Raw genomic sequence first — 26,181 nt, forward strand, 5'->3', positions numbered from 1 at the left:
ATACCAAAAACGGTCTTTACAGTCTGTTTCTTAGATGTATTTTCATTGTTTTTATAAATGCATTAAAATTCAGCCCACACAGAATAGAATTCTATGACATATTTGAAAAATACCATACTGCCTATTAATGTAGTATACAGACATTATTTTGTCTACTGTATCCTAAGAGATAGGTAGTACATACTGTCAAACAGAACCTAATTCTTTGTCCAGGGTCAGAAAGCAGATTTGTATGCACCTGTGAAGTAGTAAGCTATCTGCCCATAGCTGATTGATAGCTCAACCCGCTTATGTCCCAGCGCATGTTCCTTCTGCTTTGGGAGTATCTCTGATTTCCAGTAGCATTTAAATGTGCAAATTACATGATATAAACTACATACTATTATTTAATATTTTATTGTTCTCTAGTTGCTTCTTATGCATTATTTTTATATTCTCATCTAAAACCATAGAGATAGAGAAGAATCTTGGTGATTATCTATTTCAACCTTTTCATTTATAAATGATGAAGCTGAAGATCAGGGAGATGTGAGTTCTCTTTTCTCATAACTGGTTACTGGCAAAGCTGGAACTAAACCCAAGTTTACTAACATTTAGCCCAAGTTTCCTTTTTTCCCTCTTTATTAGAGAGACTGTAGGTTTACAGAACAATCGTGATAAAATGCAGAATTCCCATATACCACCCCACCAACAACACCTTGCATTGGTGTGGAACATTTGTAACAGTCGACGATAACACATTTTTATAATTGTACCATTAATTAAAGTCCATGCTTTAAATTAGGGTTCGCTGTGTAGTGGATTTTAAAAAATATATATTCTGTTAGCATATGTACAATCTAACATTTCTCTTTTTAATCATATTCAGATATAATTTCAGTGCTCCTAACTGCATTCGCAGTGTTATGCTACCATTACTACCATCCGCTTACCAATACATTTCCTTCATTCTAAATAGGAATCTGGTACCTTTTAAGCCTTAACTTCCCATTCCCCAGCCCTACTCCATCCCATCTAAAATCTTATATTCTACAATCTGACTCTGAGTTTGCTTATTCAAATAGTTTCAAATCAGTGAGATCATATTGTATTTGTCCTTTTGTGTCTGGCTTATTTCACTCAACATGATGTCTTCAAGGTACATGTTATCACAGGTATCATGACTTCATTCTTTTTTATGGCTGAATAATATTCTATCATATGTATATACCATATTTTATTTATCCATTCTTCAGTTGATGCCAAGTTTCCTTTTTAAATGCCATTCTTTATAACTAATAACTCATTACTCTAGAACATAGGAAAGATGGTGGGCACTCAAAAATAATTGTAGATTGTAAGAACTGTGAGTTTCAAATAAAATTTAATAAGGGACTCTCTATAAATTACATTCTGTACTATAGTAATTGATCCTGATACCTTAATCTAGCCCAGTAACTATTTTAATTTAAATTCAGTTTTTTTATTCTAATTTAGTCCATTTAAGCAGCAGGTAGGCTGTCACCAAACACTGCCATGTCATTCCCTACTTAAGTGCATGACTTTTTTTAGGAGAAAAATCCTCTTCCTTCCCTTTTTTTACCTGCAGATAATAACAATGGATTTGGATGCTCTAATCACCAAGCAGCCAATAAGATGGGAAATCCTTGTCAGGGCAGAGTGTTTTGTTATAGCATCTTTAAGTTCTTTAAAAATTCAATGCCACTTTAAATTTTTACTCAAATTCTTTTACATGCTTAAATGTGAGATGTGATGAGCTAGATAGAAATTGATTTTCTCTCTAAAATAATATAGTAAGCCATGCATTAAATAAAGCATCAGCATAGCAAACTTAGATCACAAGTATTACTTTTTTATTATTAATTATTTGTATCCTAGTTTCTGTAATGTCTGAATGAAAATATCTCATTGGCAGGTTTAATTTATGTAATTGGGGGCATCAGCAATGAAGGAATAGAGCTTTGTTCTTTTGAAGTTTATGATCCACTTTCCAAGCGTTGGTCTCCACTTCCTCCAATGGGAACTAGGAGAGCATATCTTGGAGTGGCTGCACTCAATGACTGCATCTACTCTATTGGAGGATGGAATGAAACACAAGATGCTCTTCATACTGTAGAAAAATATTCCTTTGAAGAGGTAAGTTGGATGATTTTGAATATTTAGTATTTTTTAATGTTTTTGATGTGTGTAAGATCTGTAACAATTTGCTTTCTTTCATTCATAATATTGATAATTTGTGTCTTCTCTTTTCTTATTTTTTCATTTCAAAGAAACAGTTTTTGGTGTCATTGAATTTTTCTACTACGTGTTCATTTTCTATTTCATTGCTTTCTGCTCTTTATTTTTTCCTTTATTCTACTTATTTTGGGTTTAGTTTGCTATTCTTTACTAGATTTTTTAAATGGATACTTAAATAATTGATTATAGAACTTTTTTCTTCTATAATATAATCCTTTAAGCTATAAATTTCCCTCAAGCACTGCTTTAACTACATCCCACAGATTTTTACATGCTGTGCTTTATTTAGCATTTCTCTTGAAACGTATTCTAATTTCTGTGGTAAATTCTTCTTTGACCAATGGTTGTTAGAAGTATTTTATTTAATTTCCAAATACCTGAGAATTTTCCAGAAATCATTTGTTACTGATTTCTAATTTAATTCCATTGTGATTAGAGAACAGACTTTGTGTGGTTTCTGGCTTGGTAAATGTCTCGTGTGCACTTGAAAAGCATTTGTATTCTGGTGTTGTTGGGTATAATGTTCTATAAATGTTAGTTGGAAAGGAATGTCATTATTGCAGGGTGCTGAAAATAAATGATAATTAATACTTCAAAATGTCACCTTATGTGTGAGACTAAAGCAAAAAATGTTTGTTACAAAATTTATATTTTGACTAGAGTATTTCCTAATATAACTCATGTAGATAGTTTGATTGAATGTCATAAGTACTTGGAATCTCAGGTAGCACATGAGATTTTGTTGGTCTGTCCAGAGTGATCCCCCGATGAATCCCAGAATGATTTGATCAGTGACTGGAAAAGTGTTTGCAAGCCCCCTTCGGGGAATGGTGAGAGTGGGGAGAAATTCAACTTCCCCAAGTTGAATTCTTGATATTCTCACAAGCAGTGTGGACAACCAAAGCTATAGGCTGAGCCCCCAGTCTTAGGGTTTGTTCACATGAAACTTAACCCCACAAAGAATAGGTCAAGTCTACTCAAAATTTAGGCCTAAGAGTCACCCCCAAGAGAGCCTCTTTTGTTGCTTAGATGTGGCCTCTCTCTCCAGCCAACATGACGAGCAGTCTCATCACCCTCCCCCTCTCTGCGTGGGACATGACTACCAGGAATGTGGACCTTCCTGGCAATGTGGGACAGAGATCCTGGAATAAGCTGAGACTCAGCATCAAGGGACTGAGAAAAACCCTAGAATGAGCTGAGAATTAACATCAAGGGATTGAGAGAACCTTCTCGACCAAAGAGGGAAGAGTGAAATGAGACTAAGTGTCAATGGCTGAGAGATTCCAAACAGAGTTGAGAGGTTATCCTGGAGGTTATTCTTATGCATTAAGTAGATATCACCTTGTTGTTCAAGATGTAGCGGAGAGGCTGGAGGGAACTGCCTGAAAATGTAGTGCTGTGTTCCAGTAGCCATGTTTCTTGATGATGATTGAACAATGATATAGCTTTCACAACGAGACTCTGAATGTGAAAACCTTATGTCTGATGCTCCTTTTAGCTACTATATCAACAGAAGAGTAGAACATATGGAATAAAAATAAATAATAGGGGGAACAAATGTTAAAATAAATTCAGTTTGAAATGCTAGTGGTAAATGAAAGCGAGGGGTAAGGGGTATGGTATGTATAGTCTTTTTTTTCTCTATTATCATTTTATTTCTTTTTCTGTTGTCTTTTTATTTCTTTTTCTAAATCGATGCAAATGTACTAAGAAATGATAAATAGGCAACTATGTGATGATATTAAGAATTACTAATTGTATATGTAGAATGGAATGATATCTAAATGTTTTGTTTGTTAACTTTTTTTAATTAATAAAAAAAAGTTTAAAACTTAAAAAAAAATGTTAGTTGGTCAAGTTGTTTTTCAGTGTTGTTTAGATCTCCCTTAGTCGACTGACTTTCTGTCCAATTGTTCTGTCAACTACACAAAAGCAGTTTTGTGATCTGTTGTAATCTGTGTTGTAATCCATCTGTAATTATGGGTTTGTTTATTTCTTATATTAGTTTTATTAGGCTTTGATTCACATATTTTGAAGCTCTGTTACTGGGTGTATAAGAGTTGGGTTATTATGTCTTCTTGATGACTTGAGCCTTTTATTATCATGAAATGTTCTCTTTGTCCCTGTTAATGTTCTTTGTTCTGAAGTATATTTTGCTGATGCTAATGTAGCCGTTCCAGTTTTCTTCTGACTGGGGTTTTCTTTCCTTCTGCTTTTAATTTATCTGTCCTTATAAAATGTTTCTCTTGTAGATAGCATATAGTTGTGGGTTGCTTACTTTTCATTTTAATTTTCTTCATTATGTGTTTTTCTTTTCACAAATTTCTATAATAGACATCTACTATTTTTATATCAGAAAGAAAATGTAAGTTTTTGGCCAGGTGCATATTGAGCTTTCCTTGATTGTTAAAAATCTAGTTTATCTATCTTCTAGTATCACTTATTTTTGTTGATTTATTTATGATATAAAACAGTTTCCAGCAATAACCAATAGTAGAAAAGACTCATCTAAAACCTGTTTGCTCTTTTTGGCAAGTTTGCTTGGAGCTGTGTTCTTGGTGACAGCTTTGGTGCCTTCGGACAAAGCATGCTTGAACAGCTCCTTGGGCAGCAGCAGAGTCAGTGCTCTCTGTTTCTCCCTGTAGGTGATGGTCAAGTGCTTGTTGTAATAAGCCAGGTGAGACACCTTGCCCACAACGTACCCAAAGCTGTCATTGAAACAAGTTCATGGCCTTGAGTGAGTGGCTGGTGTTGGTGTCAGGGTGACCTTATATGTGGAGATGGAGTAACTTTCCTTGAGGCTGTGCTTGTGCTGCTTGCCATCCTTTTTCAGGCCTAAGTCACCACCTTCTTGGAACCCCCTTTTTTTGGTTTGGAATAGACTTGACTGGTTTGGGAATCTTAAAAACTCCATATACTAGAAAAGCAGTGGCTTGTAGTCACAGTCTGACAATGTTTGACTTTTAAAAGTAGTCTATATTTATAGTTTATACTATTTTTATTTTTTATTTGATGTATATGTAGAAATGGCTGGTTTTTAGTCTCCTATCTTGTACAGTCTGGTTTTTGTTCTCTTTTTCCTCTTTTATAACTTTATGTTGATTATTTTAGTGTTTTTAATATTCTAGTTTTTCCTCTTTTATTGTCTAATTAGATGTTTCTCTTTTCCTTTTTCTTTTACTGGGTACTTTAGTTTCTACAATTTTTTTTTTTAAATGAGCAAACAAAATTTATTAGGTACACGTATAAGAGGACATGTAGACATTCTTTCAAAGACAAAGGTGTGGGAGTTGGGAGGCCTCCAGATACTGTTTTTTTTCATACACTTTAAAAATATATATTTTTATTTATAGATCTTCACACACATACATTCCATAATGCTGTATAGTCACATGGCTCATAATATCATCACATAGTTGTGTGTTCATCACCATGATCATTTTTTAGAACATTTGCATCACTCCAGAAAAAGAAATAAAGAGAAAAAGCGCATACATACTATACCCCTTACAACTCCCTCTCATTGACTACTAGTATTTCCATCTACCTTATTTATTAATTTATTTTACCCTTTGCCCCCATTATTTATTTATTCTTTTTTTAACTTTTTTTATTAATTAAAAAAAATTAACAAACAAAACATTAAAATATCATTCCATTCTACATATACAATCAGTAACTCTTAATATCATCCCATAGTTGCATATTCATCATTTCTTAGAACATTTGCATAGATTTAGAAAAAGAAATAAAAAGACAACAGAAAAAGAAATAAAATGATAACAGAGAAAAAAAAAGATTATACATACCATACCCCTTACCCCTCGCTTTCATTTACCACTAGCATTTCAAACTGAATTTATTTTAACATTTGTTCCCCCTATTATTTATTTTTATTCCATATGTTCTACTCTTCTGTTGATATAGTAGCTAAAAGGAGCATCAGACATAAGGTTTTCACATTCAGAGTCTCGTTGTGAAAGCTATATCATTGTTCAGTCATCATCAAGAAACATGGCTACTGGAACACAGCACTACATTTTCAGGCAGTTCCCTCCAGCCTCTCCGCTACATCTTGAACAACAAGGTGATATCTACTTAATGCATAAGAATAACCTCCAGGATAACCTCTCAACTCTGTTTGGAATCTCTCAGCCATTGACACTTAGTCTCATTTCACTCTTCCCTCTTTGGTCGAGAAGGTTCTCTCAATCCCTTGATGTTAATTCTCAGCTCATTCTAGGGTTTTTCTCAGTCCCTTGATGCTGAGTCTCAGCTTATTCCAGGATCTCTGTCCCACATTGCCAGGAAGGTCCACATCCCTGGTAGTCATGTCCCACGCAGAGAGGGGGAGGGTGATGAGACTGCTCGTCATGTTGGCTGGAGAGAGAGGCCACATCTAAGTAACAAAAGAGGCTCTCTTGGGGGTGACTCTTAGGCCTAAATTTTGAGTAGACTTGACCTATTCTTTGTGGGGTTAAGTTTCATGTGAACAAACCCTAAGACTGGGGGCTCAGCCTATAGCTTTGGTTGTCCACACTGCTTGTGAGAATGTCAAGAATTCAACTTGGGGAAGTTGAATTTCTCCCCACTCTCACCATTCCCCGAAGGGGGCTTGCAAATACTTTTCCAGTCACTGATCAAATCACTCTGGGATTCATCGGGAAATCATTCTGGACAAACCAACAAAATCTCATGTGCTACCTGAGATTCCAAGTACTTATGACATTCAATCAAACTATCTACATGAGTTATATTAGGAAATGCTCTAGTCAAAATATAAATTTTGTAACAAACATTTTTTGCTTTAGTCTCACACATAAGGTGACATTTTAAAGTATTAATTATCATCTATTTTCAGCACCCTACAATAATGACATTCCTTTGTTCTTCCTCATGCCAAAAGATTTTTAAAATTTGTACATTGTACATTTCACTATTATACACTCTAGGCATTCCTAGATTATACCATCTCGATCTTTACCATCTATCTTTCTTTCTGATTTCATTTATGTCCCCAGCCCTCCTCCCTCTATCATTCTCACATGCAGCTTCATTCAGTGTTTTAACATAATTACATTACAGTTAGGTAGTATTGTGCTGTCCATTTCTGAGTTTTTATATCCAGTCCTGATGCACAGTCTGTATCCCTTCAGCTCCAATTACCCACTATCTTACCCTATTTCTATCTCCTGATGGTCTCTGTTACCAAGGAAATATTCCAAGTTTATTCACTAATGTCAGTTCATATCAGTGAGACCATACAGTATTTGTCCTTTTGTTTCTGGCTAATCACACTCAGCATAATGTCCTTAAGGGCCATTCATGTTGTTACATACTTCGTAACTTTATTCTGTCTTACAGCTGCATAATATTCCATCTTATGTAAATGTCACAGTTTGTTTAGCCAACTCTCTGTTGATGGACATTTTGGCTGTTGCCATCTCTTGGTAATTGTTAATAATGCTGCTATAAACATTGGTGTGTAAATGTCCATTTGTGTCCTTGACCTCATGTCCTTTGAGTAGAGACAGCATATACATGGGTCCTGTTTTTTAATCCATTCTGCCAGACTATGTCTTTTGATTGGAGAGTTTAATCCATTAACATTCAGTGTTATTACTGCATGGGTAGTACTTTCTTCTGCTCGTTTACCTTCTGGATTTTATATGTCATATCTAATTTTCCTTCTTTTTACCTTAACTCATAGTCTTCCTTTCTACACTCTTTTCCACACCTCTCTCTTCTGTCTTCGTATCTGTCTCTAGTGTTCCCTTTAGTATTTCTTGCAGAGCTGGTCTCTTGGTCACAAATTCTCTCAGTGATTTTTTTGTCTGAAAATGTTTTAATTTCTCCCTCATTTTTGAAGGACAGTTTTGCTGGATATAGAATTCTTGGTTGGCAGTTTTTCTCTTTTAATAATTTAAATATATTATCCCACTGTCTTCTTCTCTCCGTGGTTTCTGCTGAGAGATCTGCGCATAGTCTTATTGGGCTTCCCTTGTATGTGATGGATTGCTTTTCTCTTGCTGCTTTCAAGATCCTCTCTTTCTCTTTGACCTCTAACATTCTGATTATTAAATGTTTTGGAGTATGTCTATTTGGATCTATTCTCTTTGAGGTACACTGCACTTCTTGGATCTGTAATTTTAAGTCTTTCATAAGAGTTGGGAAATTTTCAGTGATAATTTCCTCCATTGTTTTTTCTCCTCCTTATCTATTTATTTATTCTTTATCCATATTTTTTTTTTTACTCATCTCCATACCCTGGATAAAAGAAGCAATAGACATGAGGTTTTCACAAACAATATGTATTTTTAATGTATCACAATCTATCTTCAAGTAATATCACACCATGTAACTTTTAATGTATGAAACTTACCGAAATACCCATCCGTTTATAATAGACCTTTGAACTATTGTCATCCTATAGTTTACTTCTATGTATGTTGTAAAACCCACAGTACATTGTAGTTATATTTGCCTTAAACAATCAACTAGCTTTAAAATTGTTTAATGGGAAAGTCTTTAATAATTGCCCATATATTTATTATTTCTGCTTCTGTTCAGTCTTTTATGTAGAAATGAGTTTCTACATCTTGTAATTTTCCCTTAGCCTGAAGAACTTCTTTAATATTTATTTTAGTGCAAGTCTGATGGCAATGAAGTCTCTCAACTTTTAGGTGATAGTTTTTGTTTTCTTTCAGTCCCTTAGAGAAGTGCATTTGTCTTCTTGCTTGCGTTGTTTCTGATGGGAAATCAAGTCATTCTTATCTTTATTCCCTCACATGTAATGTGTCTGTTCCTCTGGCAACTTTTAAGATTTTCCCTTTATAATAAGTTTTCAGTAATTTGATTATGATTTGTCTTGGAGTTGTAATTTAACCTGCTTAGAATCCACTGAATATCTTGGATCTGTGGGATTATAACTTTCATCAAATTGGGATCTTTTATGCCATTATTTCTTCAAATATTCTCCCACCCCTTTACTGACTCCAATTATGTGTATGTAAGACAAATAAATTGTCCCATAGGTCACTGAGGTGCTATTAATTTTATTCCGATATTTTTTCTCCCTGCTTCGGTTTGGTTACATTTCTATTCTTATTCTTCAAAGTTTGTTAAACTTCTAACTCGCTATGCCTAAAGCCATCTAGGGACTTTTTCATATCAGATATTGTATTTTTCAGCTCAATATGATCTATTTATGAATTCATTATCTTTCATTTCTGTCCTCATCCTATTTATCTTTCCCTTGAGGTTTCTTGAACATATTAGTAAAGGTAGTTTTAAAGTCCTTGTCTGCTAATTCCATTGTAATTTTTTGTGTGTTTCTAGTGACACTTTCCCTTAGTTTGACCCACATTTTTCCTGCTTCTACACATTTCTAGTAATTTTTCTTTTTGCATGGGCAGGCGCCAGGAACCGAACCCAGGTCTCCAGCATGGCAAGCAGGAACTCTGCCTGCTGAGCCACCATGGCCTGCCCCATTTCTAGCAATTTTTATAGGATGCTGGACATTGTCAATATTATGTTGTTATGTGCTTGGATTTTGAGTAAGTATTGAGTTTAGTTTTTAAGTAGCTATTTGCAAATTGAATTGGTCCTTTTGAGAATGGATGCTTGTTTTTTTAACTTTTTATTTTTAAATAATTTCAGACTTACAGGAGAGTTGCAAAATAATACAAACTCCATAAAGGGAACTCCAACCTACCTCCTCATGTATCACCCCCGCCCCCCCTTGGGTACCCAGATCCACCAAGTTTAACATTTTTCCCCATTTATTGTATCATTCTGTCTATGTCTATCATCTATATATTTATTTTCTGAACATTTGAGAGTAGGTTGCACATACGTATCCTCTGAACAAGTATATTCACTTATGTATCAACTTTAAATGCGGTTATCAAGTTCAAGAAATTTAACATTGATATAAAGCTAATCTTTTGTTGAAACCTAGACATTTGATATTTCAATGTATTATTGCTGGAATTTAGACTCTGAGGTTTCTGTTTCTTAAGCTTGTATCCAGTTAGTATATGACAGTTTTCCTAAAATGCCAAGAGGTTACAACAAAACAAAAAAAGGAAGGAAAAAAGACAACACCTTTCCCTTTTTGTGCAGATTGACCTGTGCAAATGCTCTCCTTCAAAGCTTATCCATACAATGAGTTTGGAAAATAGCTCACAGCCAGAGCAGAGAGGCCTCCCTGATCCTTTCTGCACTTGCATCCTATTTTGGGCATGTACATGTGGCCCTAAGACTTCCTCCATTTACATGGATACTAGTGCCTTCCCTTTTCTGTGAAACAGTTTCCTCATAGTCCTTGGCACTGGTTGTATGTCCTACATTCTGAGGATATACTGCATTGTATGTTCTACATCCTACATTCTGAGATACTACCAAATTGATTGGGCCAGCCATATGTGCTCCTAGTATGTGCACCAGGGTTACTCAATTCCCTCTATAAGTGGGACCACAGAAATACACTGGGAATATGGGCTGGCCTTGGACTAAGCAGATGGGGGAGATGGGGTAGGGGCCAGCCAAGATGCTGATCCTATCTCTTTTAAGTAACCTTTTTCTTGATTTGGTGCTTTTCCTTTTATTATGGTCCTCTACTGTTTTGTGGAGCTTTTAGAATGATATTTCTTTTAGTTTTTGCTAATTATTCAAAGGATGGAGCCCAGTAGTGTCTCATTCTGCCTTCTTGATCTGGGCAGAACCTTAAAAGTTTTAAATTTTGATTGTGCCCAATTTATTTTTCCTTTTGTAATATCTGCTTTTTGTGTTGTATTTAAGAAACCATTGGATTAAGAATCCAAGATTGTGAAGATTTGTGCTCATGGTTTCTTCTAATAGTTTTATGGTTTATGTGTTACATTTAGGTCTTTGATTCATTTTGAATTAATGTTTTTATATAGTAGATGGTAGGGGTCCAACTTTGTTCTTTTGCAAGTGGATATGTAGTTGTACCAGCAGCTTTTGTTGAAGAGACTATTCTTTCCCCATTTAATAGACTCAGCACCCTTGTTGAAAATCAACTAGGTGTAGATGTGATGGTTTATTTCTGTACTGTCAAGTCTATTAATTTAACTAAATATGTGTCCTTATGCCAATATCAGGCTTTCTTGATTACTGTAGCTTTGTAGTAAGTTTTGAAATTGGTTGTCAAGTGTGAGTCCTCTGACTTTATTCTTTTTTTTTTTTTTTGGTCATGACTGTTTTGTGTCCTTTGAATTTCCATATGAATTTATGTTTAGCTTCTGCATTTTTGCAAAGCCAGCTGAGATTTTCATAGGCATTGCTTTGAATCTGAAGATCAGTTTGGTGAGTATTGTCATGTCGACAATACTGAATGTTCCAACCCATGTACATTAGATGTTTTTTCATTTATTTAGGTATTCAGTTTTTTTCAATAGTGTTTTGTGTTTTTCAGTCCTTGAATTTCATTGATTAAGTTTATTCTTCAATATTTTATTCCTTTTGATGCTGTGGTAAATGCAATATTTTTCTTAATTTTATTTTTGGATTGTTCATTACTAGTGAATAGAAATACATTTGATTTTCTATGTTGATTTTGTATTCTACAACCTTGCTGTACTTGCAGTCTAATAGTTTTTTCGTGGATTCCTTAGAGTTTTCTATATACAAGATCATATAGAGATGATCTATAATTAGAGATAGCTTTACTTCTTTCTTTCTTTCCTTCCAATCTGGGTGCCTTTTATTCATTTTCCTTCCCAATTGCCCTGGCTGAAACCTCCAGTACAACACTCCAACCTGGAAGTGGTGAGATTGGACAACCTTGTCTTGTTCTAAAAGAAAGGGATTTTGATTCTCATATCTGATAAGTTTAAAACGCTGGTGAATTTTAAATTCTTTTCACCTGCTGCATCATCTTAATTGGAACTACAGAAAATGAACTTTTTGAGGGCATTTTCTGTTCTTTTTGTGCAAAATGAATAGGTTTTAGTTTCAAAGAAAATGTTAATGATGTTACTTTGGTTTTTCATACATAAATTTGAACTGTTATTGTTATTATCTGCTAAAAGTTCTGCATTCTATATCCATATCCTAAAGATGATGTAAAATGCATTTCTGGTCATACAAAGTTTATTTTGAGGTGATTAAGGATAAAAAGCAAACTGTAATTGTACTTCATTAATAGAAATGAAAGATAAACAATGTGTGGTGATCTCTTTATTCATGTCAAGAGTGATTTTATGAGAAAGCAAAGATTAGTTCTCCCTAATGATAAACATAACCCAAATATTCTTATTTTTCTTAACCAGTGTGTTGGTTTGAATCTGTACATACCCCCAGAAAACATGTTCTTAAATTTAATCCATTCCGGTGGGTGAGACCTCACTGTACATAGGACCTTTTGATGTAGCCGCTTCATGACTCCCTCATTCAGGTTGAGTCTTAATCCTATTTTGAAGTCCATTATAAGAGAATGAAATTCAGATGAGAGAGAGAAAGCCACAGAAGCAAGAAGTTGAAATCAACAAAACCTGAAAGAGAAGGGAGAGACCAGCAAAAAAATCCATGTGGCCCAGGAGCCAAGGGTTGCTGATAGCCAGTCTCTGGGAAGAAAGCATCGCTTTGATGATGCCTTGACTGTACATTTTCCCAGTCTCAAAACTTTATGCTAATAAATTCCCATTGTTTAAGCTGATCCATTTCATGGTGTTTGCTTTGGGAAGCCTAGGAAACTAAAACAAGTTTTAGTACCAGGAGAGTGGAGAGCTGCTATTGCAAATACCAAATGTGTGGAAAAGGCTTTGTTTTTGGGTGATGGGTAGAAGCTGGAAGAATTGTGAGCTGTTTGATAGAAAAGCTTAGATTGCTTTGAAGAGATAATTTGTAGAAATATGTATGCTAGAAATACTTTTGATGAGGCATTTGAAGAAAATGATCAATGTGTTATTGCAAACTGGAAGAAAGGTGATTTTTGTTTTCAAGAGGCATAGAACTTGGCAGATTGAGTTCGGATGTTGGATGGAAAGCAGAATTTGAAAGCATTGAGATTGGATATTTAACTGAGGAGATTTCCAAGCTAAGTATAACTTGGTTTCTCTTTGCAGCTTATAGTAGAAGGTGAAAGTAAAGGGATAAACTGAGAACTGAAATTCTGGGCACAAAGAAACCAAAAATGGATGGTTTTAAAAATTCTGTGCTCTCAGAAAGTGAGTCCCCAGAGAATAGTGCTCCATTTGAGGGTTTAACTGAGTATGGAACCAGCTACCTATTTCTGTGGAAATCAGGAATGGAAATACAGTTACCCAGAAAGGATTTGTGGAAAGTTCTTTTGTCTGGTGGTTTGGACCCCGTGTGTACTACATAAAGAACTGACAAGTTTTTTTGTGTGTGTGAGATCCATATGAACAGAACCACTACCAGCCTGGACTGAAAGGGACAGAAAAGGGACAGATGGAAGGAAAATCACTTCAAGGGCAGAACCGTGGAAGCTGAGGTCTGGACCAAAGACATAGTCTCAGGCCAAGAGAATGAGCCCACCCTGTTTGTGGTAAGGGTACGTCTGCCCAGCACTTAGACAGGGCAGGCCACCCCATTGTTACCAAGAGTGCTACCACCCCAATGTTCTCAGAGATTGGAGTCTGTGCCCCAGGGATTGTGGAGAGTGGCTGATAACCCAGTTTTCTCAGAGGATGGAGCCTATTCCCCAGAGATTGCAGAGAGTCTGGCTGCCACCTCAGTGGTTTTAGAAGGTTGAGCTTGTGCCCCCAGGGATGGTGTAGAGTCCAGCCATTACTCAAATACTTGGAAAGGTGGAGCCTTTCACCCTGGTATAAGGGGACAGCATGGCTGCTGTGGAAGGACTTAAAAAGGGTGGAGTTGCAGCTCCATTAGGTCTGGAAGACAAAACATCTTTCCATAACTAACTCTGAGACCTTGAAATATAATGGAGTATGCCCTGCAGGGTTTTTGAATTGTTTGGGACCCCTGACCCCTGTTTACCTTCTAATTTCTCCCTATAGGAGTGGGAATGTTTACCCTGTGGCCGTTCCTCCTTAGTATGTTGGAAGCAGATACCTTGTTTTCTAGGTTTCATAGGTCCACAGTCAGAGGGAAATTATGCCCCAGGACAGACCACACCTACAACTGATTTGGATGGGACTTTGTACTAAACATTGTTTCTAAAATGACTTAAGGCTTTTGGGACATGATGGGATGAATGATTGTGCTTGTAGAAAGGACATGTTTCTTGGGGTCCAGAGGGTGGAGTGTGGTGGTTTGAATCTGTATGTACCCCAGAAAAACATATTCTTAAATTTATTCCATTCCTCTGGATGTGTACTTATTATACATAGGACCTTTTGATGAGGCTACTTCAGTTATGACCCACCTCATTCAGAATGGTTTTAATTCTGTTGTTGGAGTCCATTATAAGAGAGTGAAATTCAGACAAACAGAAAAAAAGCCATAGAAGCAAGAACCTGAAATCAATGAAACCCAGAAGGGAAGGAAGAGACCAGCAGATGCTGCCTTATGCCTTGCTGCGGGGCAGAGGAGACTAGGATTGCCGGCAACTGATCTTCTAGAAGAAAGCATCACATTGATGATGCCTTGATTTGGATATTTTCTCAGTTTTAAAACCCGTAAGCTAGTAAATTCCCATCTTTCAAGCCAGCCCATTTCATAGTATTTGTTTTGAGCAGCCTAGTAAACTAAACAACCTATGGATCTTTGTGTAAATATATGTCTTTTAAAACATTTTTTTCCAGTTATTCCAACTATATGATATGTTCTGTAATTTCAGATGACCAAGTGGCCTTCAAATTTAAACTGGTCCTTCAATTTCAAAGGATTTTCCCTGGTTTTAGTATTTCCAAATTTCATTTAAGTTCAGATCAATAAACATTTATTAACTATGTATAATATACTGGCACTATAGTAGGTCCTGGGATGTGTTGCTTATTCTCTGCTCTGGAAAAGTTTACTTTTTAGTACCAATAAACAATCAATTTTCACATTTTATGATTTCATAAACTTCTTTCATCATGTTTTATTTCTCGATTGATAAGCTTTTCATTTTTCATGTAGCTACTTGCTCTTTTCTTTCCTGATTACTTTTCAAGACCTTTATTAGTTTTTTCTTATTTTCTGGTTATAGATGTTTTCCCTGGAGTAGGTCATTATTGGTCATTTTGCTACAGCAGCTTTTAAAAATTTCTTCAGGGAACAATATATACCAGCCATTAACAAACTTTTTATGTAATGGGCCAGATAATAAATATTTTAGGGCTATTTACAACGTCTTCTTTTAGCATATTCTTCTTTTTATTTTATTTTTTCTTAGCAACCTTTTAAAATGAAAAAATAATTTGTTTGCAGACTTTACAAAACAGTCCATAGTCTTAAACTTCTGTTCTGTATGACCATTTCTGAAAATAAGTTCTGCAGATCACTAATTCCACTAGACGTTCTTTAAAAAGGATTCCCTGGTCAAATGAAGTTGACAAGTATTGTAGCTTTATCATTCTCTTGGAGATTTGTAAGTCACAGTAGCATATTAAAGCCTTTAAAAAGTCCTTTGGTATATAAGCCTCTCTCTCTTTGAGCTTTGTTGTGTGTGCGTGCACGTTATTCCACAGAACTAATTTCTCAAAATGATGGTCTATACAGAATTTCTAGGTCACCTCTTGATCATAATTAATAATTATAATCATAGGCATGTTTTTCAGTTATTTTCCTTGCTACTTGTCTGTTCCTACTTTAAAATTTATTTTAAAATGTTCTATTTAGTTATCTGACTGGATTGTGAGTTTGAAATTTAAATATGAAAAAAAAAAAAGCCAGAAGGTCTGATTTTATTATCATTTTAAGACTCTGCTAAATATATTTTTTTCTCTCTTACCCAGGAAAAGTGGGTTGAAGTTGCCTCAATGAAAGTGCCCAGAGCAGGCATGTGTGTTGTGGCAGTCAATGGGCTACTGTATGTTTCTGGAGGTCGCTCTTGCAGCCATGATTTCTTGGCTCCAGGTACCTTGGACTCAGTTGAAGTTTATAATCCTCATTCAGATACATGGACAGAAATTGGTAATATGATCACCAGTCGTTGTGAAGGAGGTGTTGCTGTATTATGAAATATAAAGCATAAGAGCACAAGACATATTTTGAAAATATAGGATCTGATATTTGCAAATCAAACATTTTTTTTTTTTATATAGGATCTGCTATTTACAAATCAAACATATCTTTGGTGGTGGTACCTTCAACTTATCTGTTGGATAAATGACTAACAGGTGATTTTTCTAAGAATTTGAATGAGCAGGGATATTGAATATATCCTGAACTAATTAAGAGCTCACGTAAAGCTTACCAACAATAGATATGTTGTTTATGCTCTAGAATTGTGCAGTTATGGTAGAGTCCTATTTATAAAAGTGATTTGTTAGATACTTCTTAGCTTTTTAGTTTAATAACCCTTTAGCTGCTTCTCTAGTACAATTCAAACTGTAACATGACCTTTATGTGATGTAGGAATATCAGTGATGCAGTTTATAAAGATCTCTGTGGATTTATGATTCAGCTCAGAGCACCACTTTCCAACCTAGAGAAAAAAGCCAATTAAACAACTTCCTTTTACTTGATTGCTGGAGTTCTCACTAGTCTTAAAGTCTTTATTGGCAGCATATATGCTTAGAGTGGCATGTGGGAAGTAGCTAGCTACATAGATAAATAAGTTTTGCCTGTTGATATCAGGGTAAAAAAAAGCTTTTGCTCACTTGTTTCCTGTCTTAATGCTGAGGTTCTTCGTGACAGTCTTTGATTACAACAGGATGATCTAATGTGTGATAGGGCCCTGCAGGAGGTATTATGCACCTGTTAAATTTCTTCCTTTTTTCCTAAGATAGTCATAAAAAATACCTAATTTTGGCTTTGGGAAGGAATTTTATTAGGTTATCAAGCTTTGTGAAGGTTTATTTGTACTTCTTGGATAAGGCTAAATATGAGCTCTTTACTAAGTTACTGCTTAGACTGTCTTGGGGAAGACTGATTCATTCTATATACATTGACTCATAACTGTAAATTCAAAGACTTCTGAACCAAAACTGTTGGGGAAAACTCTTTTTCCTCCTGGGAACCCTTCTAAAGAATCTTCTCTGTTCAGTTCTGAGAGGAAGATGCATCATGCACCTGGTTATCACTTTTAGGTTATTTCTACTAGCTAGTTGGAGCCATATATTTTACAGGCCTTGCATATATTTAGGTTTAAGTAGCTGACTGAAGAATTTGATTTGCATATTCCTGATTTTCCCATTTCCTAAAGCCTTTTGGTACACTGTTATGAGGCATTGATAGATTTAGATAGAAAATCTTTGGTAAGCATTAAAGACTCTTAGGTAGCACTCATATCCAAAATATTTGGATCGGCTCAAAAGGATATTTTATTTTGTAACTTAAGCCCATGTGTATATTAGAAAAACTTTACATAGTGTATACAAAAAGCCCTATCCCCTTTGGATTATCCTGAAAGCCTGTCAAAATGCCTGCTTGGGATCTATAAAATGTCAAAGAATGAAGTATCAAGATAATTTGTAGACAACTTAAACTCTAACTCATGTGCCTTTGATATTTCTAGTCACAGAGAATCTGTGCTGATTCTTAACAGATTTACAAAATGTTCCTACAGTTAAATTCTCATTATTGCTTAGTACCAACATAGAGTGGCACTGTAAAGGAAGGTGTTCTGCACTGCTGTGATAGAAACATGACAGAAGAATCAATGTTTGGGTTTAACAGGTCTAGAAAATCCCTGAAAATAGATCATTTGTAAATATGCTTATTATTTCTTATATAACAAATTGTTTTAAAAAGGATGTTTAATAAAGCATCTAGATTTTTTTTGTATTACTTATTAGTTTATTAGCAGTGTTCTTAGATTACCAAACTGTAGCATTGCCAAGGTTTTTGTAGTTTTGTTCCAATTTAGGGATTTGCACATTTGTTTTTACATTTAATTTCATTTTCTGTGTAACTATTAAACTGATCTTCCTCTAAAATATCTGATAACTCAACATCTACATATCCTGTCCATTTAAAAATTAAAATCTAATGTACTTAAAAAATTTTCTTAAAGCAGCATACACTGTCACTCAGTTGCATTTCCATTAAACAAATGCTATTTGTTAGTGGAAATGGGCAATTAAGTCTAAAAATAGGACTTGCCCCTATTCTGGAAGAGGGTGCATTTAACTGAGATCAGGGAAAACCTTGCTAAGTTTGTAAGTACTCATACAATTTAGGAGAAGCAAAGAAAGTTTCCTTATCAGAACACTTAAACAAGTATAATTTGAGAAGTATCTTCTGAAGAGTGTGAGCTCCCTTTCCTCATTATTAAAAAAAGGATCCTGTATTGGTTTCAGTCACGGGTTTTAACTGGTAAACTTCTCAGTGATCAGAACTAGATCTAATTCTATAGTATATAAGAAAGTTACCACTCTAGTCCCTGCTAAATTACTTCACAGTAGAAATCAGATATATATGATTTACATTTGAAGTCTGACTTAGTAATATTTGATTACAAGTGATACCATTTCTTCTGATATTCTTAGACTGCTTTAAATGGTTTTTCTTTTTTGTGAGACCAGGAGTTTCAATTTTAAATTAGAATCCAAGAGGTATGTTTCACTGCTTTTGAAAAGCTTCTAGCATAGGCTTACTTGTTAGAAGACCGAGATGGCTCCATCTTGACTTTTCCTCCCTAATTTATATGTACTAGTGACTTTCTTTTTTAGCTTGTGTTACGTGTTTGGTGATGAGATAAACTGCATCGGTATCATGCCAAATACCCTGATGCAAACTGAAAAACATATCCAGCTTTTCTTTGAACATGGCTCTCTCTACTGACACTGCTCCCTACTGGTTTTAGGACCTTTCAGCTCATATAACTAGGTTATACCAGGTAAAATGAGCTTGCAAATGCAATTCTCAGGGGCAGTTGCTGTGAAAACACCACACAAATCACCTCTCGTTTTTCAGACATTCATGAATGTAAGAGGTTTTCTTCTCAAAATGAGCAAATCAGTTTGATCACAGGGATCTAACAAAAGAGACTTTTTCATCTTTTAATTTTTATTTTACATTTTCAAGACAAAATATTGCAGTGTCTAAGTAGATGGCTATATAATTCATAAAAAGACTGAATGAGGGGCGGGCCGCGGTGGCTCAGCGGGCAAAGTGCTTGCCTGCTATGCCGGAGGACCTCGGTTCGATTCCCGGCCCGAGCCCATGTAACAAAAAACGGAAAAACAAAGTACAATAAAACAAGAAAATGTTTAAAGATGTTTCCCTTTCTTCCTTCCTTCCTTCCTTCTATCCTTCCTTCCTTCTCTCTGTCTTTCCTTTAAAAAAAAAAAAAAAAAAAAAAAAAAAAGACTGAATGAGAACTATAACCAAACATAACACAAATAGGACTTGTCATGGATTTTCAAGTTCTTACTCAAGTAATTACTATGAAGTAACAATTTCGAAAAATGAAACAATGTGTGAAGAATAAATTACCGTTAGCTGGGGAAAAAAGCCAAATAAGAGAAGAAAAGGGTGATGGCAAAATGCAACTTTACAAGGCTTATAGCAAACATAGTATCTACAGAGAGGTTTTATATATATTCTATTTAACTAGGTCTCTTGGGTCCTCCCTCTGGATATATATTTTTAACTAGTAAAGTGATTATAAATGAAAAAAAGGCTACTAAAGTGACTAATATCCTCAAGGCTTTGAACCAATTGGGATAATGTGGCAAGAGAAAAAGTTCACTGTGTAATGCTATCCCCAAACCTATTATTACCATGACTATAGCTTCACTGAGTCTTTCACAAATAAGAAAGGCAAACCATGAGAACAAAACAGGAGTTGTACTATTAGCTAAATTAAGGAAGTCTGGTTTGGCTGGACTGCTTTCTGGCAGAGCAAAACCCCATCTGACTCCTCCCAAAAAAGAGAGGAAACTGGCTCCATAAGCCATCTGAGTAAAAGCTAATAAGGGGATATAAGTCTTTGTCATCACCATAACCAGAGGTGGAGCAACAAATGGGATTAGTCCTGCCAGAGTTATGTAGAGTGCTGGCTTTGGGCTGTCAGGCAGGTAAGTGATGGTGCTTGGTGGCCTGGCTGGAATTACTGCTTCCTTTTGCTTCTTTTTAAAGCAGCATGGGGAAGTATGATAGTATTGTCTCTTGTTCATACACACTGAATATGATGAGAACAGCCAAAGCCTTGGAAACAAAGGGGAAAATTTCTGCTGGAGAAATGTCTTGAGAGAAAGTGTATCTGTTCTCCTGCTGGTTCCTAGTCTCACTGGGAAAGGGTACTTCAGCATCTATAAAGAGAATAGAATCAGAAGACAAAAATACATTAAAAAAATATCTTAATGTCCATCTAAAACAATATAAGAACAAACAATTTGCTTTCCATTAGTACATCAAATTTTACAGTAAGGCTGAACTTAACTACAGGGTGATATTGCTGGTGAGACTATTAAACAGCTACACAAATTGCAAAAAAGATTACTAAATGGAAAATCGGTGATAAGCTTTAGCCTACCACTAATCTTATCCCATGACAGAAATGTCTGAAAGAGGAAAAGGTATAGACTAGGTCTTTAGCCTTTGGTCTTAGATTCTAAACTGCCACTTCTACTTTTCTATCTAGAGAACGTGTCTCATCCTTCAATAGTCAGCTTAAGACTTTTTTTAACCCTCTCCAATTTGATTTAACATTCTATAGTTAAGTACCCTATACACATTTACATCGTTTTTCTCAGAGTGAATAAAAATTGTGTGTTTACATGTATACATCTCAGTAGATTTGAGAGCCAGGACCATGTTCTTTTCTTTGTCTTAAAAAAAAAAGTCCCTAGAACTTTTCATGGTACATGGTTAATAACCTTTGCTGCTGAGTCTGAGGTTTAGAGAGCAGACACCAGACTTCAACTAGTAAACAGGACAACAAAAACTAAAAAGTTGGATGAAAGACAAAAATGAAAGTGTTACTTAGAAATATTAATGATTCCTCAAAACATGTAGGAATACAAATCCCATTGGTATTTTTTTTTTGTTTTGCCTGGCATGCTGTTCCCTCAGCTACATGGCCCACTCTTTCACTTCTAACCACCCTATTTGTAAATGCAATTATATATATTTTTAAACCAGGCAGAAAATTTATTGAGAACACATATGAGAGTACATGTGGGTGCTCTTGGAAAGACAGGTGAGGGAGGGAAGAGGCACTGTGGGGCCATTTGCTTTTAAAAATTACCAATGCCTATTTTTGACATTTCCTATCCTCCTTCCCTGCTGTACAGTTCGCCACAGCACTTAACACTTGACATACTAAATATTTTATTTATTTGAATATTATTTACCCCTCCCTCCCACCTGAATACATGAGGACAAGGATTTTTGTCTTGTTTTTCACTGCTGTTGCCCCAACCAAAGCAGTGCTTGGCAAACAATGCTCAAATATTTGCTGAATAAACTAACCTTTGAAGATGCTTGAGAAAATTTCTGGATGAAGAAAAACATACTGGACCCTACTGAAAGTCTTGCTCAGGAGGATATCAGGCAGTTCTGATTAATGTATTTTTACGGCCAAGTGGAGAAATGAACCAAAAGAAGCATGTTGCTGCATACAAAACAAAATGTCTTTTAATTTTTCTCATTTTAGACATAATTTTTTTAAAGTAGTAACTTGTACCGATTTCTTCCATAAAAGTTTCCTTTGAAAAGAATAATTTGTTTTCCAAGACTCAGTAACACATTAAGGAAACAGGTCATTCCCTGAACTATTCTTTTAGCTTTGGCTACCTGATGTATCCGAGACTAACATGAGACAATGAGATAGATCTGGATTTACAGACAGCTCCATCACTCTCTAGCTATTTGATCTTGGACAAGTTGCTTCCTTTGGGGCTAGTTTTCTCATCTAAAAATATAGGTCATAGTTTCTCCGTTCTTTTACCCCTTTGGTCTATCTACTTTGGGGCTTAAGAGTTCAAACAGCTCAAAATAATGATAGTTGGCAAGCAATACAATTTAACTATCAACACATACTGTAATTATGAGCATTTAGAGGCTCATTTAGTGCTCACGATAAGTTCATTAAGTTGGCACTGACAAGCAGTATAGTCTAAAATTTTAAGTGTAGACTTTGGAGTCAAACCGTCTCGGTTGGGATCTTGGCTCTACCTCTTTGGCTAAGTTAGTTAACCTTGCTAAGGTTTCTTTCACTTACCTTTGAAATAAGGGTAATACCAACTCCCTTATAGAATCGCTCTATAATTAAATGTTAATACATGTAAAGAGCTGAGAACTGTCTTTTACAACAAAGTAAACAATCAAATATTAGCTATTACTCCCATTTTAGGGAACTAAAAGCTCTCTCTAATGTTAGCAGGCTGTAAGTGGTTGAGTGAAAATATGAATCCAGACCTGTCATGAGTCCCATTCTTAATCAGGAGAATGAGGTGTCTAAAAAAGCAACCCACAGTTGCTTCTTAATTTAAAAAAAATATTGAACTAATTTCTTGATCACAGATCTTAGGACCTAACGGACCACGCTATTTAAAATCTCAACCCTCCCCTCATTTTAGGAACTCTCTATTCATGTGGCATGTGCTTTCCAAATTAGGGGTATTAAAACCAAAAAGCGGTAGCTTAAAACCCCCAGGGACGGGACAATAATGGTGCGAGAAGTAAAGACAAAGAACCAAAGGTTAATTTTAGGAGAGTTCTTGCCCCTGTGGGAAGAAGCGCAGACTGCGAAAGTCAAAATCGACAAACGAGGTAAGGGGGCGGAGTTCGGACTCCAGGGTCCGGGTGAAGCCTTGCCCGACAGTGCCCGTGGTACCATTTCCTGGCAAGCCCTGATGTCCTCTTTCCCTACCTCCACTTGTGGCAGCCCAGGTACTCACATGCTAGCGTCGCACCGGGAAATAGAGAGCTAAGCTGTGAGGACAGCTAACTGACCCGGGAAATGGCTCTTACGGCGACTGGGGTTTGGCAGCTTCCGTTTCCTGAAGACCGAAAACAAATGATTCCGGGTAGGAACTTGACCTGCGCTAACTAGTTCCCAAATCGGGATTTCAGCCCTGGAGCCATTCTTTTAAAATTTTAATCTCGTGGAAATCGGCCGGTGAGTCCTGCGTGGTCCCAAACTATCCTTGCCTCTATTCCAGAGTTCCCAGACAACGGAATCTGCCCAAGTTTGGGAAGGTAGTCCCTGCTGAAACAAATTCAGAGAAATGGCGGAGGAAGGTAGGAGTCTTGGAATCTAGGACAAGTGCGACTTGGTGAAATTGATTCCCATCTTAGGAAGGTATTTCTTACTTTGCAAAACAACAGGGTTTTTAGAAGCAACGAGACACATCCAACTCCGTATTAGGGTCCATAACTCCTAATTAAAACAAAACCCTGTTTCTACTTCCATTCTCTTTGAGGGGCCTAGAAACTTCATTTAGGAATAAAGAGCACAAGAGGCAGGATTTTTACTTCTCCATGAAAGGTGTGATGAAAAGCGCCTTGGGGTTGGGGGTGATTCAGCAAGCTAAATTAATCCTCCCTCGGCTTTATCTTTTATTTATTTCTCGGCTATGTGACCTTTGGCAAGTCCCTTCCCTATTATGGGCCTCTTATTTTTATTACCTTCAGTCTCTAAGATAAAGTCGATGACAATATAAAACCTCAGGGGCCCACGCCAGCCAGTTCTTTCATTCCTTCAGATTGCAGGTAACCTAACTTCATGGTTGCCGGCCATCAAGTGGCTTAACTTTGCGTGTGGGATAGCCTCACAGCGAATTCTTCGTTAATAGTCACGGCTTCTGGTCGGGCTAGGTTTTCATTTCTATTTGCTTCTTAGCCTGTTATGGCAGAGCCGCACCTTCCCTTGGTGCCATACTGCGCGTTGGTGACGAGGCGCAATACCTGCGGTTCACACAAAACTACCACTCCCAGCGGGTAGTGCGCCGGCCCCAGCCGCATAGGTCTCCACAGCCGGACCGTGTAGCCCGCTAGAGGTTGGAGTCCCAAAGACGCACGCAAGTGAAGGAAAGAACGGAAGGTGGAAAGGGGCTGGAAAACACACTCCTCTGAAACCGGTTTGCTTAGTACTTGTCGAGGTAGTTTGGGGACGCGTGCTAGCCAGAGGAGAGGCGTGGGAGGATGAAGAAGGGTCGGGTAAAGACGGGTACTCACACCCACCGACTCATTCACCAGCGCCCAAGGCCCAAATATTTGGCAAAGAGAGTAAGGGGGGTACCAAACTCAGCTAGTCTCCGCCCCTCAGGCGGCGCGAAGAAAGGAAGCGTTGTCAACTCAGCAGTAGGGCGGGGGGAGGGGGACGGCCATGCTCCGCCTGGAGTCGCGGTGAGGTGAGGTAGTGACTGGGCGGGAATAACCGTCATTCAAGCGGCTGAACGTTGCTGCTCTGGGACGCGGGCGACCCTCTCAGGGTCACCGGAGTAGGGCCTTAGCGCACGCGCCTGCGCTCCTGTGGGCGCTGCGAGCTAGTGGGCGTGTTTGAGGCGGGGTTGGCTGGGGGAGGGGAAGGGCCGGGCTAGTCGTTACTCCGCCCTCTCCCCCGCCCCGCACCCGTTCTGCCCATCCTGGGCCGTGTGGGCCGGGCAGCCATTTTGGGAAGAGCTTTGTTATGGTTGTGGGCTAGACACCTCTGCGGGACCTAGGAGCTGGGGACGCACCCTCAGACGCCGCGTCTTGGCCCTAGCTGTAGGCCCGCTGCTGCCCGGTGAGTGCGAACTCTGGACAGCAGGAGAGTAGGAGGTCCTGGACTCGTCCTGGCGCGGGCCTACGCCCGGTTCCCAATCAACCCTGGCTGTTAAAGCAAGTTGGAGTGGGCTTCTCACACAGGTGGTTGGGTGTAGGTCCGACCGGGCGAACGCGAACGGGCTAGAGTCACCGGATGGTGTGGTGCGAATGGGGCACCTCCCCCGGCGCGTGGTGCTTGCACACGAACGTTGCCAAGGGCTTTGCGAGAGCGCTCCTACTTCAACTTTGGTCTGTGGGTCGGAACGCTCACCTGCGGCTCTCTGGCCGGTCTCCAGACGGTCTTGCTTGTTAGAGGTTGAACCTCTCTGGTTTACGGGTTTTTCTTCCCTTCCTAAATGAGAGCCGGTGCTTTTGTTTTCCTATAAAGGAAAATGTGAGGAGGGAAAAAGTCGCGTAAGTCAAATTTGGGGTATCTGAGGGGAAAAGAGGAGCATTAACCCCCAGAGTTCCGGTTTTCCTTGGTAACGAGGTGATTTTTGTTGATTTAAATTAATCGACCCAGCACCTACCAACCTTCCTCTCTGCCAAAAGAACTGGTCGATCTTGAAGTGTTTTAACGAATATTTGTTATGCTTTAAATCTACTTCTCCCCACCCCCGTGAAATTCAAAAGAAAGACTGAACCTAAAATGGCTGTAGGTTGGGGAAGTGTCCTGAGTTTCGATAACTTAAATACATTAACATGTCTTAAAGTTTTAGTTGCTTCTCCTACGAAGTTATTAACAATCTCTTAATGCTTTGGTTTTCTTGCTTTTGGTGTCTTATCTTGAAGACTCCTTGCTTGGTGAAAACAAAGGTGAGGCTAATAAAGTTTGCTTACTCGAAGAGTTTACATAAGAATGGGTGCGGCTTTTTTTTTTGGTGTTTTGTTTTGTTTTGGTAGTGGCTTATAGTTCTGAAATTATGCTGTGGTGTCAGTTTTGTCAGCCAATTTTATGTTCTTGCATTGACTGATCATATTTGTTGAAATAATTTATTTTAGCTTTGATAATTTCTGCTTACCAGGAAAAAAACAGAGTTAATGGTGGTTCATGTTTTAGTTTAGTAATAGAAGTCGCTTCCTGTGTAAATCCTATTCAATATTAAAGTGATTGGTAGTCTTCAATAGATGTAGGTTATAATACGGTGG

The 26,181-nt window shown here is 37.2% G+C and overlaps 3 protein-coding genes across 14 annotated transcripts in view; 2 read left to right on the top strand and 1 right to left on the bottom strand.

The window, feature by feature from the left end:
- The window catches only part of IPP (intracisternal A particle-promoted polypeptide), a 63,500-nt gene extending 45,226 nt beyond the window's left edge, over positions 1-18,274 (top strand). For 2 of the 3 annotated variants that reach the window (XM_077149817.1, XM_077149819.1), the window contains 2 exons: positions 1,916-2,136; positions 16,128-18,274. In XM_077149817.1, the coding sequence (XP_077005932.1) occupies positions 1,916-2,136; positions 16,128-16,352 (446 nt within the window). In that variant the 3' untranslated portion in view covers positions 16,353-18,274. The other variant, XM_077149818.1, reaches the window with a different exon arrangement.
- A 1,361-nt stretch (positions 18,275-19,635) lies between these two features.
- On the bottom strand, positions 19,636-24,710 carry TMEM69 (transmembrane protein 69). 4 transcript variants are annotated; one of them, XM_077149829.1, is made up of 4 exons: positions 23,914-24,710; positions 23,184-23,285; positions 21,754-21,895; positions 19,636-20,591 (listed from the first exon to the last, which is right to left on the bottom strand). In XM_077149829.1, the coding sequence occupies exons 3-4, from the start codon at positions 21,793-21,795 to the stop codon at positions 19,887-19,889; spliced, it is 747 nt and encodes a 248-aa protein (XP_077005944.1). In that variant the 5' UTR covers positions 21,796-21,895; positions 23,184-23,285; positions 23,914-24,710; the 3' UTR covers positions 19,636-19,886. The 4 variants fall into 4 exon arrangements, with proteins under 4 accessions (XP_077005944.1, XP_077005946.1, XP_077005945.1 ...); XM_077149831.1 differs by having other exon boundaries at positions 23,156-23,285; XM_077149830.1 differs by lacking the exon at positions 23,184-23,285.
- GPBP1L1 (GC-rich promoter binding protein 1 like 1) overlaps positions 23,279-26,181 on the top strand; it is a 71,881-nt gene continuing 68,978 nt past the window's right edge. For 2 of the 7 annotated variants that reach the window (XM_077149820.1, XM_077149821.1), the window contains exon 1: positions 24,794-25,012. The gene's annotated coding sequence lies outside the window, so the exon portion shown is untranslated. Of the gene's footprint in view, positions 23,405-24,234; positions 24,387-24,793; positions 25,013-25,053; positions 25,447-25,824; positions 25,849-26,181 lie in introns of those variants that run through there. The other 5 variants (XM_077149824.1, XM_077149825.1, XM_077149823.1 and 2 more) reach the window with 5 other exon arrangements.

The sequence above is a fragment of the Tamandua tetradactyla genome, chromosome 2 (genome assembly GCF_023851605.1).
Source record: "Tamandua tetradactyla isolate mTamTet1 chromosome 2, mTamTet1.pri, whole genome shotgun sequence".
NCBI lineage: Eukaryota > Metazoa > Chordata > Mammalia > Pilosa > Myrmecophagidae > Tamandua > Tamandua tetradactyla.